The sequence below is a fragment of the Anabrus simplex genome, chromosome 6 (assembly GCF_040414725.1).
Source record: "Anabrus simplex isolate iqAnaSimp1 chromosome 6, ASM4041472v1, whole genome shotgun sequence".
Taxonomy (NCBI): Eukaryota; Metazoa; Arthropoda; class Insecta; order Orthoptera; family Tettigoniidae; genus Anabrus; species Anabrus simplex.
The window spans coordinates 229,554,694-229,571,565 of NC_090270.1; the positions used below are offsets into that span (position 1 = coordinate 229,554,694).

The following is a 16,872-nucleotide window of genomic DNA, read 5'->3' on the forward strand; positions in this document are numbered from 1 at the left end:
AGTGGGATGTCCCAGTTTCTAATTAGCTACAACTCCGTGTCTTTGCATGGCCTTTAAATTGTGCGCGCCGGGCTGAGTGGCTCAGACGGTTAAGGCGCTGGCCTTCTGACCCCAACTTGGCAGGTTCGATCCTGCCTCAGTCCGGTGGTATTTGAAGGTGCTCAAATACGTCAGCCTCGTGTCAGTAGATTTACTGGCACGTAAAAACTCTTGCGAGACTAAATTCCGGCACCTCGGCGTCTCCGTAAACCGTAAAAGAGTAGTTAGTGGGACGTAAAACAAATATTATTATTATTATTATTATTATTATTATTATTATTATTATTATTATTATTATTATTATGATTAAATTGTACGTACGTTGCACGAAGTCGGGAGTTTCCATGGATGCCGGCAGATTGTATTCGATATATCGATATCGATACATAACGCGACGTCGCTGCGGCTGTGGAGGAATATCTATAAACGCTGTTGTTGTCACATAAAGCTTTAAAATAGAAGACACTATTCAACAGCGTGTTCTTTTTTTTTTTGTGAAGAATTATTGGCTCAACAATCCTGTTACCATTACACAAAAGGCTCACCGACGTGAGTACGGTGTTAGTGATCATGATCGAAAGACATTTCTAAGGTTAGTGGAGAAGCTGGAACGAAAATGTGAAAAAGGGAAGCATAACCCGCCGTCAGTAATACCACAGCGCTCTGTAGATGTACGTGAGCGATTGTTTCGCTCCCCAAAGAGTCTTTACGCAGTCTATTACAAGAAACCAGCTACTCGGTAACTATGTGCCAAAGAGCAGAAAAGCATGCAAAACTCTGGCCATACAAAGTGACAGCAGTACAGGAGCTGAAAGAATCTGACATAATGAAGCGTGTGTGATACTGCAATTGGTTCCTTAATTTTGTGGGAAGAAACCAAGGCATATTGAATATTATGTGGTTTACTGATGAAGCATAGCTTCATCTCTCAGGTTACATAAATGTTTAAAATACAAGGATATGGGAATCAGAAAATCCTCGTGTTCCATGAGACATCACTTAATCCAGAAAATGTTGATGTCAAAAGGTGATTGGACCAACATTTTCACGGATTTCATAGATGAGCTAGACGACATCAAACTTACGCAGGGATATTTCCAACAGGATGGCGCCACATGCCACACTTCCAATGAATCCATAGCTTCTTCGAGAACCGTGTTATCTCTAAAGGTTTGTGGCCTCCAAGATCACCAGACTTGACGTCAGCAGATTTTCTGTCGAGCCATCTCAAGGAAAAAGTCTACAGAAACAAAACCACGAACTATCAAAGATCTCCGGAGAAATATCACAACCCGAAATAATGAATGTCGACGTGGGCATGCTCAGACGTGTATCTGAAAACATGGTTAAACGGGCAAGGATATGTCTCCAGGAGGAAGAGGGTGGGGGCGCTTCTAACACGTCTTTTAACTGTCGTTATTTCTCCCAGAGATGACCTCTCATTTCAACTTGGATACGTTTATGTTCTCTTATTCTGTCGAAGACTAGATTGAAATCACAAATGGGGCATCCCACTAAAACACACTGTATTTTCAGAAAAAGGTGAGCTTTATGTACCATATTAACCACATTCTTAAATTTATGGCAGTAACGGGATTCGAGCCCGGACCCCCGAGGACGGCAGCTAATAACACTAACCGTTACGCTACGGAGGCGGACTCAATTTCCTGCTGATAACATAAGAGGTATAAAAGGCCATAGGACTTATGCTCATACGGACGTTTTTTGCTCTTATGCAGTGTATAATACACGCACGATTACTTTCAAAGTGTTTTTAGGAAAATTCTGTATTGCAGTCAGTTTACTGAAATGAGGCGAATAAATTTAAAACTTCACATGAATTCACCGTCATGGATTTGATGAGTGCTTTACTCAGGATTCATAAATATACTGAACTGACACTCAACTTTAGAGAATTTCGCCTATAAGGCCACCCACTCCATCTGAAAATTAAAAGCCATGCACCAAATAAACAGGAAGAAGTTAACTGTTAATCTCCTGGCATCGATAGCTCTGTGACCAATGACCGAAGATGTCAAAGGTTCAAATCTGTAACTAAATTGAGGCTACTATCGTTGCTGTAAGACCTGTCTGAATAATTGAGTCGTAAAACCAATATTGCAATAAAAAAGGTTCACTTTCTTCCTTAAAGATATACACTGACTGACAGAGCAAATGCAACACCAAGAAGGAGTGGTCAGAACTTTATGCCAATTGCAGGGTAGACTGACGTCACTGAGATATGCTCATGATGTGAAATGCGCCGCTGTGCTGCGCACGTAGCGAACGATAAATGGGACACGGCGTTGGCGAATGGCCCACTTCGTACCGTGATTTCTCAGCCGACAGTCATTGTAGAACGTGTTGTCGTGTGCCACAGGACACGTGTACAGCTAAGAATGCCAGGCCGCCGTCAACGGAGGCATTTCCAGCAGACAGACGACTTTACGAGGGGTATGGTGATCGGGCTGAGAAGGGCAGGTTGGTCGCTTCGTCAAATCGCAGCCGATACCCATAGGGATGTGTCCACGGTGCAGCGCCTGTGGCGAAGATGGTTGGCGCAGGGACATGTGGCACGTGCGAGGGGTCCAGGCGCAGCCCGAGTGACGTCAGCACGCGAGGATCGGCGCATCCGCCGCCAAGCGGTGGCAGCCCCGCACGCCACGTCAACCGCCATTCTTCAGCATGTGCAAGACACCCTGGCTGTTCCAATATCGACCAGAACAATTTCCCGTCGATTGGTTGAAGGAGGTCTGCACTCCCGGCGTCCGCTCAGAAGACTACCATTGACTCCAGAGCATAGACGTGCATGCACGCCTGGCATTGTGCCGGGCTAGAGCGACTTGAATGAGGGAATGGCGGAACGTCGTGTTCTCCGATGAGTCACGCTTCTGTTCTGTCAGTGATAGTCACCGCAGACGAGTGTGGCGTCGGCGTGGAGAAAGGTCAAATCCGGCAGTAACTGTGGAGCGCCCTACCGCTAGACAACGCGGCATCATGGTTTGGGGCGCTATTGCGTATGATTCCACGTCACCTCTAGTGCGTATTCAAGGCACGTTAAATGCCCACCGCTACGTGCAGCATGTGCTGCGGCCGGTGGCACTCCCGTACCTTCAGGGGCTGCCCAATGCTCTGTTTCAGCAGGATAATGCCCGCCCACACACTGCTAGAATCTCCTAACAGGCTCTACGAGGTGTACAGATGCTTCCGTGGCCAGCGTACTCTCCGGATCTCTCACCAATCGAACACGTGTGGGATCTCATTGGACGCCGTTTGCAAACTCCGCCCCAGCCTCGTACGGACGACCAACTGTGGCAAATTGTTGACAGAGAATGGAGAACCATCCCTCAGGACACCATCCGCACTCTTATTGACTCTGTACCTCGACGTGTTTCTGCGTGCATCGCCGCTCGCGGTGGTCCTACATCCTACTGAGTCGATGCCGTGCGCATTGTGTAACCTGCATATCGGTTTGAAATAAACATCAATTATTCTTCCGTGCCGACTCTGTTTTTTCCCCAACTTTCATCCCTTTCGAACCACTCCTCCTTGGTGTTGCATTTGCTCTGTCAGTCAGTGTATTAAACCAGATTAAAGGAACAGAAAATTCATGTAATGTGGAATTTTAAAATAATTAGTGATAGCATCCTCTCAGAATTACATGTCCTCTTTATAATTTACCACCAGACTAAAAATATGCAACATTTAAAAAAAAATACATGAATGTTCCACTTTGAATATGTTATTTATTTACATATTTTACGCCCTTATTGGAGCACTGAAATCAAACCATATACCAGGCGTACGCATACATTTTTTCTGGTTTTTTTGTGGTAAAGAAAACTCGTAATTTTCAAGGGAAATGCATTTTTTGTTTATTCAACATATTGGCCATCGGCTTCTACACAATTCGCCCCCCTTTCAGCTAAGTTACGAATACGAAGCCAGAGGAATGCTTGTCATTTGCAGCAAACCATTCGTCGAGCCATTTTTCAACTTCCTCGAAATTGCTGAAGTGCTGCTCTGCAAGCGCTTGCCTCCTTGATGCAAGGATATCATAGTCATATGGCGCCAGGTCGAGGAGTACGGCGGGTGCTGCAACACCCCCTAACAATGGTAATTAATGACGTGCGTCATCGGGTGGTAGCAGAGCGTGGTTACGATCCACAGACCTCTGGGTTATAGGCCCAGCACGCTTCCACGCAATGTAGTCTCATAGATGGCGTAGAAGTTCGTGTAGCCGTCCACCATACGATAATATCATTTAGAGGTAATAACACACATGCCTCACATGTTCTAATCGATGAACCGTGTTCATATGTTTCTACCAGCAAACGATGATTTCCCTCAGCCTTTTCCTTTTGATGAAATAAAAAAAGCAATGCGTGCCGCATACGTTCTTTTTTAGGCACAAACGTCGACAGGATCACTGAACGATACAACACAGACGCTAGTGTTTGGCGGACTCAACTTGTGTGCGATGGTAGGTTAATGTCAGACGAACGAATTGACGTATTTGTCAAATTCATACGCTGCGTAGTGTTCGCTGGCGCCATCTCTTAGTGAAACCGAAAAAGACTTATGTATACACCTGGTATAGTAGGCCTACATCTAAGTCTTCAAGGAAATAACTGGGAATTTAGCTTTCATTATCTTCTTCCTCTCCCAAAACGTCTTCATTCCTTCCAACCTGGCTTCCCTTTCTTCAGCAGATATGGCATATTGGTTTCGTTGCGAAGTTTTTAGTTTGTCTTATATGTTTGTATTTCACATTGTATCAAATTTTAGCTTTTGGCTCGACGCACGACATTGTTTATTAATGTTTATAACTGTTTATTTTTCAGAAAAATTAAGGAATTACTGGTCCACTATTGCTAATGAGGTCTTTCCCTTGCTTGCAGAATGTTCCCGGCAGTACTACCGGAGCGTTTCCGTAGCATTCTACTTAAGCGACTCCCAGTTTTATCTTGGTTACCACGTTATAACCTAGAGTATGCTATTTCTGATGCCGTGGCTGGTGTCACAGTGGGTCTTACGATTATCCCACAAGCCATTGCCTACGCTTCTTTGGCAGGAATGCCACCTCAGGTAAGTATATTGCATTTATAAGCTACTAGAGAAGAGGGAGGTACTGGAAATCTTATTTATTGCCCACCACGAACCTACTACGCTGGCGTAGCAGGGGAAGAGGTGATACTCCCACGTGGCGCGTCCCAGATGGCGGATAGGGAGGTCCTAACCGGCTTGCCGACGGACTTGAGGGAAATAAAATACCTCTCGCGGACCAAACACAAAACCCCCTGTGGGTGGGGGACGCAGGCGAAGAATACACCCACGGTATCCCCTTCCTGTCGTGAGAGGCGACTAAAAGGGGCGACCAAGGGATGATTGTATTAGAACCATGAAATTACTTTTGATTAGTACCATCACGCGGGGAACACCATGGGTCGCCTTTACTTGCGAGTAGTACCACTATATCAGGTACAAAATAGGTTTGTGATTAGTAACAAAGGCTAGGTACCTGAAAATACGAAAGACCGTTAAGTAGAGGAATAACCTTTCCTTCTTTCAATATTAGAAAAGAATTGAACATTTAAATACTCGTAGTACATAGACAATAGACTGTTAGAAAGAATAGAGTAAGATTTGAACATATTCAAAAGGGAAATGTCACACTGTTTATAAAAGTAGCCGTGACAGAACAGTCCAGGCAACTTGACCACACGAAATACAGATCTTCAAACAATTAAAACAAAAAAAAAGAAAGAACAGATCTCGCTAGGTTCGGCGCATCGGCACGACAGGCTAAGTCCAGAGTTCTATACAATGCTCCTTGGTCGAAGGCACAAATCGAAGATAAAAAATCACAAATAAAGGAAAGCCGAAAATTTTAGAACTTCATGGATTAGGTCACCAGGATCATCGAGCATTTCGGGAAACCCCACAATGTAGATAAAAACTCGATAAGAAAAAACTGAACTGGGAAGAACCAGCTTACCCAGAAAGTTGAAAGGTCTCTCCCCCTACCTGGGTCATGGATGATTCTTCACGTGGAATGAAGTAAAGAGCCGTCATGCAGACGGAGTGGAACTAGGTTCCAGTCCCGAGCTGATACGATGCACACTGACAAAGAATGAAATGACGACCCATAATATATAGTCGGCAGAGTGCGACGTAAACAGACGAGATGGTAAGGGGGGAGAGGTGAAAGAGACTGGAAGGTTCCAGAATATAGAAGACGTGTAGCGTAAGTAGAAGTGTAGAGATCAGGGGAAGAAAGTAACGTTAGAAACGTGTGCCATGATATATTAATGGTGGAAAGTAAGAGAAAATTACTAATAATAATAATAATAATAATAATAATAATAAATGGAGCCGTCTGCTCTGCAGCATTCCTTATCAATAGGTCGGATAACTCGTCTTGATATGCCTGTCGCAGTCATATTTTTGCCTGCCCTTTTCAATAGTTTTATGCACATTTAGTACCGGTATATACCATACTGATTCATTCGTAATGAAGTTTAAGACACTTCTTTCCATACAATTTTCCCTGTGTTTCGACCATTCGGTCGTATCTAAAACTCAACATTTTCAAACGATCTTGCCCGAAATAGTGCGACATAAAATTGGCCGAGGCCGAATACTGGTTCGCGTAAGTAGACCATCCGTTTTTTTTGTTTTTTTTTTCAAGAGTTTATCCCTGCGCTTTATTAATGGTCGTACAGAAGGCTAGTCGACTTGATACGTTCCCGCCTGCGTCTGTACGTACGTAGACGGTTTGCTCTTAGCAGCATGTTATTAGGAACGTTCTGCCATCTGTTGAGTCTATTCAGAAGCTGGGGAAGGTCAGAGAATCATAGAGTATCTAGCAGAGAATAGTATTCTTCCATCATCAGAGGAAGTGTATACAGTTAGTAATCAAACATGGCTGCATGCAATGACATTATTAAGGATGAAAATCACATATGTGTGAATATTAATGAAAGTGTTAATCGATTAGCAACCTGTTAAGTACAGAATGTATTGCGGGTTAGGGTAAGCCTTCGCCTGCAGTTATTGGAGTGATAATTTAATGATTTGATTTTATGATTACTCAAAGTTGGCTGAACTTGGAGACTTATCAATGTCTCATGATTCACCGGTAGGTAATTTCGGATAGAATAAAAGAGAAATGAAGCCCATCGTTCCAGTAGAACGGACGGACGGATTTGTCAAGACGGTTTTCAGTAAACTCTAAACCCCTTATAGGTTGGTGGCTAAATATTTAGCCACCCCACATAAAGGTCCATATTTTTAACAAATTGCAATGAATTTGGTCTTTATCGCCATAAGCCACATGCCTGAACGGATAGTGGCTAAATAGTAAGCCACAAAGAAGATTGTGAAGGCTGTGCAAGCAACTGGGATTGGAAAACGATCGAGGTGGCTGAGGATATTGCCACCATCCATTGAGGCTCCATGGAAAAACATGGTTATGCTGTCTTGGAGGGAATTCGATGTTGTTTTTCTAACAAACAGAATTTGAATTGCTAGTTGTGGCTATATCATTGTCTTCAGTTGATATTCTGGCAGTCTATTCTGCCAACGGCAAGCAGATCTCTTTACAAGTACATTATTTTATGAAGTTGTTTTGTTGAAGTTGCGCCAAACAAGACTACGCTTGCCAACTAATTATTTTACATTGTAAAGGAAACACTTACAGAATAGTGTGAGGTAGAAATGCATGTAGGAATAAACATACATGTAACCAATATGCGACTTTAGTATGGGAAATTATCCGCTCAGATAATATTATCGCCTTTATCCGAGTTGGCAAGTGACAAAGCATAACCTCACTTTTAATCGTAGGCCTAGGCCTAGGTTTTATGCTATAAATGATAAACCATAACAGCGTCCAGCTGCCAGAAAATATCTAACTAAATTTTCTTATCTGTGTCTCAAGATACGTCATGGCGAAGTACGTGGACGTAAATAAGATGTCGGCAGACGAGCTATTCGACTTACTTAGACGCTTTTTCAGCAGATCAAGCATACGACTGCGAGGAAGGTGGGGATATTGATGCTGAAGATTCTGTTGCATACAGAACTCGGGTGATGGATACATCTACTCGTTCTAAAAGCATCAATAATTCTGTATTGCACGATAATGTGTCAGAGATTGAATCAGCTGATCCCGTGGATACTGATGACATTGACATACAAGATGATTCTGAAAATTCTCCTTGTCTGTCTTCAAGGTTCATCCAAATTTGTAAAGACTATTTGTATTTGCCCTACGGTATTGTTTCAAAGTTTCAAATGAAAGAAAATTGTGACTTCATATACTGATGAGGGGCTAAATAAGTAGTCACCATCCACGTACAGAAAGTTGTGGGCTCAGAATGGATGGTGGCTAAATATTTAGCCACCCTATTTTTAGTCGTATATAACAAATTTAGGAGCAAATTGCCTTAAAAACTGTCCTAACCATTCGTTTGCAACTCAGGATTAAGAGAAACATAAAAATATACTCATAACCAACAAAAAAATTTCCTGCCCTATAAAGGGTTAATATACGTAGATAATAATAATAATAATAATAATAATAATAATAATAATAATAATAATAATAATAATAATAATAATATGGTGGTTTCTCTGCTCTAATGCTAGTTTCATCCAAAATCAGCTGCCATAGATAGTTTATACTTCACTGTAGACGAGTATTTGGGAAAGGAAAATTGAGGTAATTTCCTGTTTTCCTCACAAAAATGTACTTTTCCTTATTGTTAACCCCACTGGAAACATACACTAAGATGACCATATAAAGTACTCTTAACTATAAGCAATTGATCACAGGAACGGCCTGCACACGGAACTGTGTTACTAGCATCGCTCATACTTCGGTCACAGTTATATTGTAAAAGTAAACGGATGAGACTAATCAGGAACATACGCGAAATACCTGACTGATAATGGTATAAAATCAAATATCCTGGAACGTTCAGCTGTAATCAATGCTTATTGTTCAAATTTTATCTGCCCATGAGTCATTATGCACGTTTATGAACCTAGATACTGGTATGACAGGCTCGGCTATAAATAATGATTATTCAGCTAATTTTGGCTGCTGTTAGCCTATATACAGGGTGAAGCGAAATTCGCGCACTCGGGCGTCGCAGCGCGAATCCTCACATGCCAGCAATAAAAAAATGTCTCTCACAAAAGTTCGTCCTGCGAGTATATCCGGCAGAAAAAGAACGTTGACGAGTGGCAATCTGGCAACACTGTAACCACATATAGGATAACTACCTGTGTCAGCAGATACTAGTCGTGCTGAACAATTGGTGCAGTGGATAGAGTTTTGGGTTAGCATGCAGGAGGTCGAGGGGGTCGATCCTGGTTTGAGGCGTATGTTTTTTATTTCGTAAATGTAGTCCAGGTGGTATGGTATCTGGCATCTTAATTGTCAAATGCGATTGCAGCGCGTCCTCTAGAAACCACTTACATACTACGATCCTAGAAATGCACGAACATTCGTTTTCATTGGTCAGCTTTGAAAGACGACGTGGGCGTGAATTTATTCGCACCACTTCATCTACTAGACGCGTTACAACGTGTTAAGAGTTACTATTATTTTGTAAATGTAGGATACATGTGACCTAAGAAACGGTGACTTACACTGTATTACAGTATGTAATGTCGGATGGAAATTAGTAAATAAAAAAGTGCGCCTTAACGCAGGATCGAACCCTCGACCTCCTGCATGCTAACCCAAAACTCTATCCACTGCACCAACTGTTCAACACGACTAGTATTTGCTGACACAGGTAGTTATCCTATATGTGGTTACAGTGTTGCCAGATTGCCACTCTTCAACGTTCTTTTCCTGCCGGATATACTCGCAGGACGAACTTTTGTGAGATACTTTTTTTATTGCTGGCATGTGAGAAGTCGCGCTGCGACGCCCGAGTACGCGAATTTCGCTTCAGCCTGTATACTTAAAGCACAAATGTAAACGACAATAAGCACATCGGATGAAGGATCCATTTGTGCAGTTGCAAGTTGAGCAACTCAAATCTTAAGTGCCTGTGATAATATTGTCAGGAGAATGAAATTCATGATATTCAACTAGAAGTGACAGTATTATGGCTCTGATGGTCAGCATCAATATTGTCGAATACAACTCACTCACAAAAACGTTTGGTGAACTTCTTCCATTGGCGAAAAACTGTACATCCAAAAATTTAAGAAGAGAAGTTGCACCGGGTAGAATGGTTGTTACCTGTATGTTTTTACCCGAAGTTACGAGCAGAATTTTTGGAGTGAACCTGAATATAGAACCACCGAGCCCGATAGCTGCAGTCGCTTAAGTGCGGGCAGTATCCAGTATTCGGGAGATAGTGGGTTCGAACCCCACTGTCGGCAGCCCTGAAGATGGTTTTCCGTGGTTTCCCATTTTCACACCAGGCAAATTCTGGGGGTGTACCTTAATTAAGGCCACAGCCGCTTCCTTCCCACTCCTATCCCCTTCCTGTCCCATCGTCGCCATAAGACTTATCTGTGTCGGTGCGACGTAAAGCAACTTGTATAAAGAAAATAAAAGAATCGAGAACGAAACATTTTGTTCCAAAATTGGGAAAAAGTCCATTGTCCCTCCATTGTTCAAGAATACTCTTGTCCACTTTAATTTGTAGAAAGTTCTATGTAAGAGGAGGTAGGATCATGTTCTGTTGCACAAGGGGACCTACTGTCGGATTTTTTATTATGGACACTCGAGTTTAGGCTTTAATTACAAACGAACCAATAGGCCTATTGCAATGCGAGTTATACCAATAATTTCCTTGTTTAATTCTACATTAGCGTATATAAGACACATTGTTTTCGACGTTCATTAAATATTTTTTATTTGTGGTTATAATAAATATTGCTCTGGTTTTTGGCTTCTTCTCTAGGAAGCGCTCACTTAGGAATATATACAAGGAAAACTACTTGTCTGATGGTAATGAAATTTTTATATGTTATAACCACATGTATTTTTAGTGTAATACTCCAGTTACAATTTTTTTCAACCACCCCGAAAAAAGTTCTTATCATTTTTCTAAAGCAACTCTTTCTTAGCCCAGGATAAACGTACAACAGCAAACATGGGCTTGTTTTGAAGCACTCAGTCATGGTTATCAGAAACTACAACAACTGTAACCGTACAGTTTGGTACCGAATTTATGAAGAGTAATATTGATGGGAGGTTTTGTGTACGCCGAACCGTGCGATTAACAGCAGGCCGGGTGGGGAAATCGGGCGCAGTGTTGCCGCGTTCAGTAGTAATCACGCGCGCAACTAACACAGCTTTTCGTTCATTTTCAACCTTTAATTTTATTTCCTCCTATAAATTCCACTTCCCATCACCTTTTCTCATAAGGGCTTTGGACCTTCAAAGGCAGGTTTAAAAATGGTTGATTTCCTAATTTAGAAATATCACACTGCACAATTTTTACAAGAGTTATTTGCATTATTATTTACATACAGTAGAGTCTCGATTATCAGACCTAAACGGGACCTGGAGTACGTCGGATCACCGAAAATGTCGGATAATACAGAATAACTTCTAAAATGAACTGAAACAATCAGCAAGGCTATACTCTAGTACTAAAACAATGACATGTTTTACGGTACTCTGTTTATTGAATTATCAATTCAATTGTACAGTACATACAGTATTGAACGAAAACATTCCAGATGTCTTACGAAAGGAAACTTTTCTCCACAGATATTAAGCTGCCTAATGCCGTACCTTTTTTTCCACCGATCAAGCCACCCAGCACTGGCAGGAAAATTACGGCCCCCTTCATTAAACCCCTTCTGGAAATACGCAGCCTTTTCCTGTAGAATGGGGCCAGATATTGGCAGGTCCTTCTCCCGGTGTTGAGATAACCAAATAAATAGTGCTTCACTTACTTTTTCGGACTCACATTTTTCATTTTTTCTCTGCTCTGGTAGAGCACCACTTTTAAATTTCTTCCCTCTGTTTTTTCCAGTCTGCCACAGTAACACATCCAACATCCATAATCTAGAGCCACATTTTGAAGAATTTCCCCTTTGTCCAGTCTCTTTAATGCACTCGTCTTCTATAGAAACAATCACTTTCTTCCGTTTACTCGCTATACTCACAGAGGATATGAAAACTAGAACATCCGCACCCAACCAATACTACATTAACTGAAGACTCACTGCACCTGTCCTTGAGAAAAAAACTGTCCTACCGCCAGCGGTCAGGCCAGTGCTTGTCCCATAGTCGCACCCTCCACAGCGGGTGTGCCTGAATTTAGTCTCCACCAAAAGTTCAAATTAAGTCTACCAGTGTCGGATAACACGGAATGTCGGATAAGCGAAGGTCGGATGAGCGAGACTCTACTGTATATTTACAATATTTAATTCTATCAATTTTCTTCGTCTGAAAAATCACTATGTTCCGATGAATCGGTGCTGCTGTCATTCATGTTGATTATGACTGGCTCGAAATAAGGGACGTTTTCAGACAGTCCATCTTTTTCCCAGTAGTGGTCTTCAATTTTCTTAGCGTGTTTAATGCATTGTTTCCAGAGTTCAGGGGTGACGGTACGTAAGGCTTCTCGGCATAAAGCGTTAATTGCTTCCATACCTCTACCATTTTCTAATGTGTTCGCCATATTTGTTTTTGCTATTTTCCCTTTTACGTAAGCCCAAATGAGCTCGATTATATTAAGCTCGCAATGGGCCACTGGTAACCAAACAAGCTGTACATCTGGTCGAAGTCGTTTAGTCAATTGTTCCAGCTTCTTTACCGGTGTTTGAAAATAAGGCCTGGCAAGGACAATCAGCTCTGATTTCGTTAATTTGTTGTAATCGTCAACTCCAGGTGATAGTGAAATATTCTTTGATGTTATCCAGGATATAATTTCAGGTTTCAGCCATGACATGTTCGGGTTTTTAGATGAAGGATCGACCATCGTATGATATGGAGCTTGATCTATAACGACAGCCGACTTTTGAGGCAATAAACTCAGGATTTTCGTGAACCATTCTTCATAATGAGTCGAGTTCATCTCATTGTGGTAATCACCACTGCCTTTCTTGCCAATAAATCAAAGTTCTGCACCGTCAAGAAATCCTACTTCACTTCCGATGTGTAAAATTATGATGCGTTTCCCAGCTCCAGACGGTGTTTTGAACCCTCCACGCCATCCATAAATTTGCTGAATGTACCCTCTGTACAGATTATAGTTGTCAAATTTGTTTTCTAAAGCTTCAATCACGTTTTCTTGCCACCCATATTTCTTAGTATGGTTCTGTCCGCACCACGTCTCGTCTGTAAAGTAGATCTTGTAGCCCTGTGCTCTTAAGTCTCTAATTCGTCTAAGGTAGGTATGTCGGGATGCAGCAACTGTCACAGATTCCATTAGCACTGGTTTCCTGTTTAGTTTTTTTTGAATCCGAACCCCAAGCTTCGAACTTTCAAACGCGTAGAAATTGACATATCAGGAAAATCCGGCATATTTTCTAACAGTTTCATGCGGAGGCTTTTAATTGTGGGAAATATCTTATTCATATAAAAATCGTGCATATTTCTTCGTATTGTGCCCAAAGTAAAATCATCGAGATGGATTTTCGGACGCCCCGGTCTCACATACTGCTTCTTTCTTGACCTGGATGACGTATTTCCATCATTCTCCTTTGAAGCGGCTCCTACTCTCTTCACTGACGACAGCGATAAAACAAGACAATCTATCACCTTCTTGTACACAGGGAACGTCTTGTCTCCTACTTTTCCCCCCTCACATTGAAAGAAACAAATAGCACTCAAAATCATTGCAAGTTCACCCTCTGATATCGGCGGTCTCGGAGGCATCTTGAAGTGGCGTGGCCAACATGCAGAACATAGGACAACTGAAAATAGCTTGCGGATAAACCAAAGTCATGGGCATTCCGTTTCACAACTGCCCGGGGCGAGTGTACTGTGTTCGTTGCGCGCGTGATTACTACTGAACGCGGCAACACTGCGCCCGTTTTCACCACCCGGCCTGCTGTTAATCGCACGGTCCGGCGTACACAAGACCTCCTTTCAATATTACTCTTCATAAATTCGGTACCAAACTGTACGGTTACAGTCGTTGTAGTTTCTGTTAACTATGACTGAGTGCTTCAAAACAAGCCCAATTTTGCTGTTGTGCGTTTATCCTGGGCTGAGAAAGAGTTGCTTTAGAAATATGATAAGAACTTTTTTCGGGATGGTTGAAAAAAATTGTAACTTGAGTATTAAACTACAAATACATGTGGTTATAACATATAAAAATTTCATTACCATCAGACAAGTAGTTTTCCTTGTATATATTCCTAAGTGAGCGCTTCCTAGAGAAGAAACCAAAAAACGCGGGCAATATTTATTACAACCACAAATAAAAAATATTTAATGAACGTCGAAAACAATGTGTCTTATATACGCTAATGTAGAATTAAACAAGGAAAATATTGGTATAACTCGCATTGCAATAGGCCTATTGGTTCGTTTGTGATTAAAGCCTAAACTCGAGTGTCCATAATAAAAAATCCGACAGTAGTGTGCCACTTGATTAACGTAAGTCAATTTTGTTGTATGCAGCGAAACAAAACATAGATCATGTTGTCCGGCTTGTCAGTAGGAAGTTGCACGACTTCCTTTGTTGCGCGTTTGATCATTTTATCCGCATCAGGGGAAATTCCTTTGGAATTTTCGTGGAATCACATGTTAGGAATGAGGAAGTTTCAAAACGTTACGTTTGAGTTCCAGGTGAGCAGAGAAGTTTAGACTTCCGAACGCCAAGTCATGTCTGTTCACAAATTGTTCTGCGTCCAGAAAGACAGTCCTTTCGACACGCCGTATTGGACGATGTCGGATGCTAAAGATCTTTTTTTTTTTTTTTTTTTTTTTGCTAGGGGCTTTACGTCGCACCGACACAGATAGGTCTTATGGCGACGATGGGATAGGAAAGGCCTAGGAGTTGGAAGGAAGCGGCCGTGGCCTTAATTAAGGTACAACCCCAGCATTTGCCTGGTGTGAAAATGGGAAACCACGGAAAACCATTTTCAGGGCTGCCGATAGTGGGATTCGAACCTACTATCTCCCGGATGCAAGCTCACAGCCGCGCGCCTCTACGCGCACGGCCAACTCGCCCGGTGCTAAAGATCTGTGGGGACCAACGAGCTAGAAGGAAGTGGTGGCATTCAACTCAGCCATTGAACACCCGAGAGAGTTCTGATTTCCCTGTTACTGGTGCAGTAAATTGGGAACGTCAACATTTACCTGCAGGCAGTTTAACATGTCTCCAAAAACGCGGCTAAGGAAATGCGATTAATGTTCATTAAATGAGTAATAATTTAACTCCAGCTATTATTATAATTCATATGCAGTAAATGAACGGAGTTGATAATTCTCATGTCGGGAGCCAATGAAACGCCACCACCGTTAGATAACTAAATTTAAATGTCGCTATGATCTGACTTGGGAACGGAGTGGTGGCAGACCTGTAATAATTATTGCTATTGCTGTGTTGAGTTTTCACTTTTGGAAAGTCTGAACTACTTATTAGCTCCATGAGAAATTTTTAATAATACACAATTATCTGCAATATAATGATATACATAATTACTGAGTACGGTTGTAATACATAGGCACAAGCCTTTCGCCTACGGCTCGATACTGCTGTGACGTGATACATATACTTCTTTCTGTAGGGTACCTCTTGGTTCTTAGACGGCAGTATATCGAAATTTCGAAATTAGTAGGCAATCCATCTAGATGGCACCACTTTAGACGGACTGCTACTCATTATCTGAGACTTTAATTATCATCATCATCGTTGACAATCTCCAGTTGCCCGGGTGTGGTGTGCGAGCCCCCTCCATCTTTGTCCATGAACCAGTCTTCTCTCGTAATCTTCTCCCAGTCTTGCCCTTGCTCCTCGACATCTTTCTTCACTACATCGGTCCATTTTCCTCTGTCTGCCCATTGGTCTTTTTTTCTTTTACTTCTCTTTCATATTCTCTTCTTGCAGCCTGCTTGCACTCATCAGCCCTACGTTGCCAAACTATTTCAGTATTGTTCTCTGGATCCTCTTCAGTAGGAAGTCTCCTATTCCCACCTCCTCTTGGACTTTTTCATTCCTAAACTTGCCCTCCCTGGTCTTCTCTATCATGGTGCGTAGGAACTTCATTACTGCAGCTTGGAGTTTTGAGTTGTCTTGTCTCGTTGACGTGGTAGTTTCCAAGCTCTACGTGAGGATGGGCCATCTTAGCTGCTGAGACATTATTATTATTATTATTATTATTATTATTATTATTATTATTATTATTATTATTATTATTATTATTTGTTACTCCCAATTAGGGAGCGCGTTTGAACATAATTTTGTTCACTGTTTTTTATTCCAAATATCTCATCTGATCGTTCAGTTCCTTTCTGCATTTCTTTGTCCATTCTGTACCTTTCCGTTTAGGGTTTTCAGCATATTTTTGTTAGCTCAAAATTCATAATCCTAATAAGCAATCTTGAATTTTTTTTTTTCGTTAATGTCTATTTCTTGTACCTCGATCTTTGCTAGTTGTTTTACGTCGCACCGACACAGATAGGTCTTACGGCGACGATGGGACAGGAAAGGGCTAGGAGTGGGAAGGAAGCGGCCGTGGCCTTAGTTAAGGTACAGCCTCAGCATTTGCCTGGTGTGAAAATGGGAAACCACGGAAAACCATCTTCAGGGCTGCCGATAGTGGGATTCGAACCTACTATCTCCCGGATGCAAGCTCACAGCCGCGTGCCTCTGCGCGCACGGCCCTCGATCT

The 16,872-nt window shown here is 42.0% G+C and overlaps 1 protein-coding gene across 3 annotated transcripts in view; it reads left to right on the forward strand.

Annotated features, from left to right (window-relative positions):
* The window catches only part of LOC136876371 (sodium-independent sulfate anion transporter), a 289,375-nt gene that overhangs the window by 197,133 nt on the left and 75,370 nt on the right, over positions 1–16,872 (forward strand). For all 3 annotated transcript variants that reach the window (XM_067150262.2, XM_067150260.2, XM_067150261.2), the window contains exon 2: positions 4,941–5,127. In XM_067150262.2, coding sequence (XP_067006363.2) covers positions 4,942–5,127 — 186 coding nt within the window. In that variant the 5' untranslated portion in view covers position 4,941. The remainder of the gene's footprint in view (positions 1–4,940; positions 5,128–16,872) is intronic.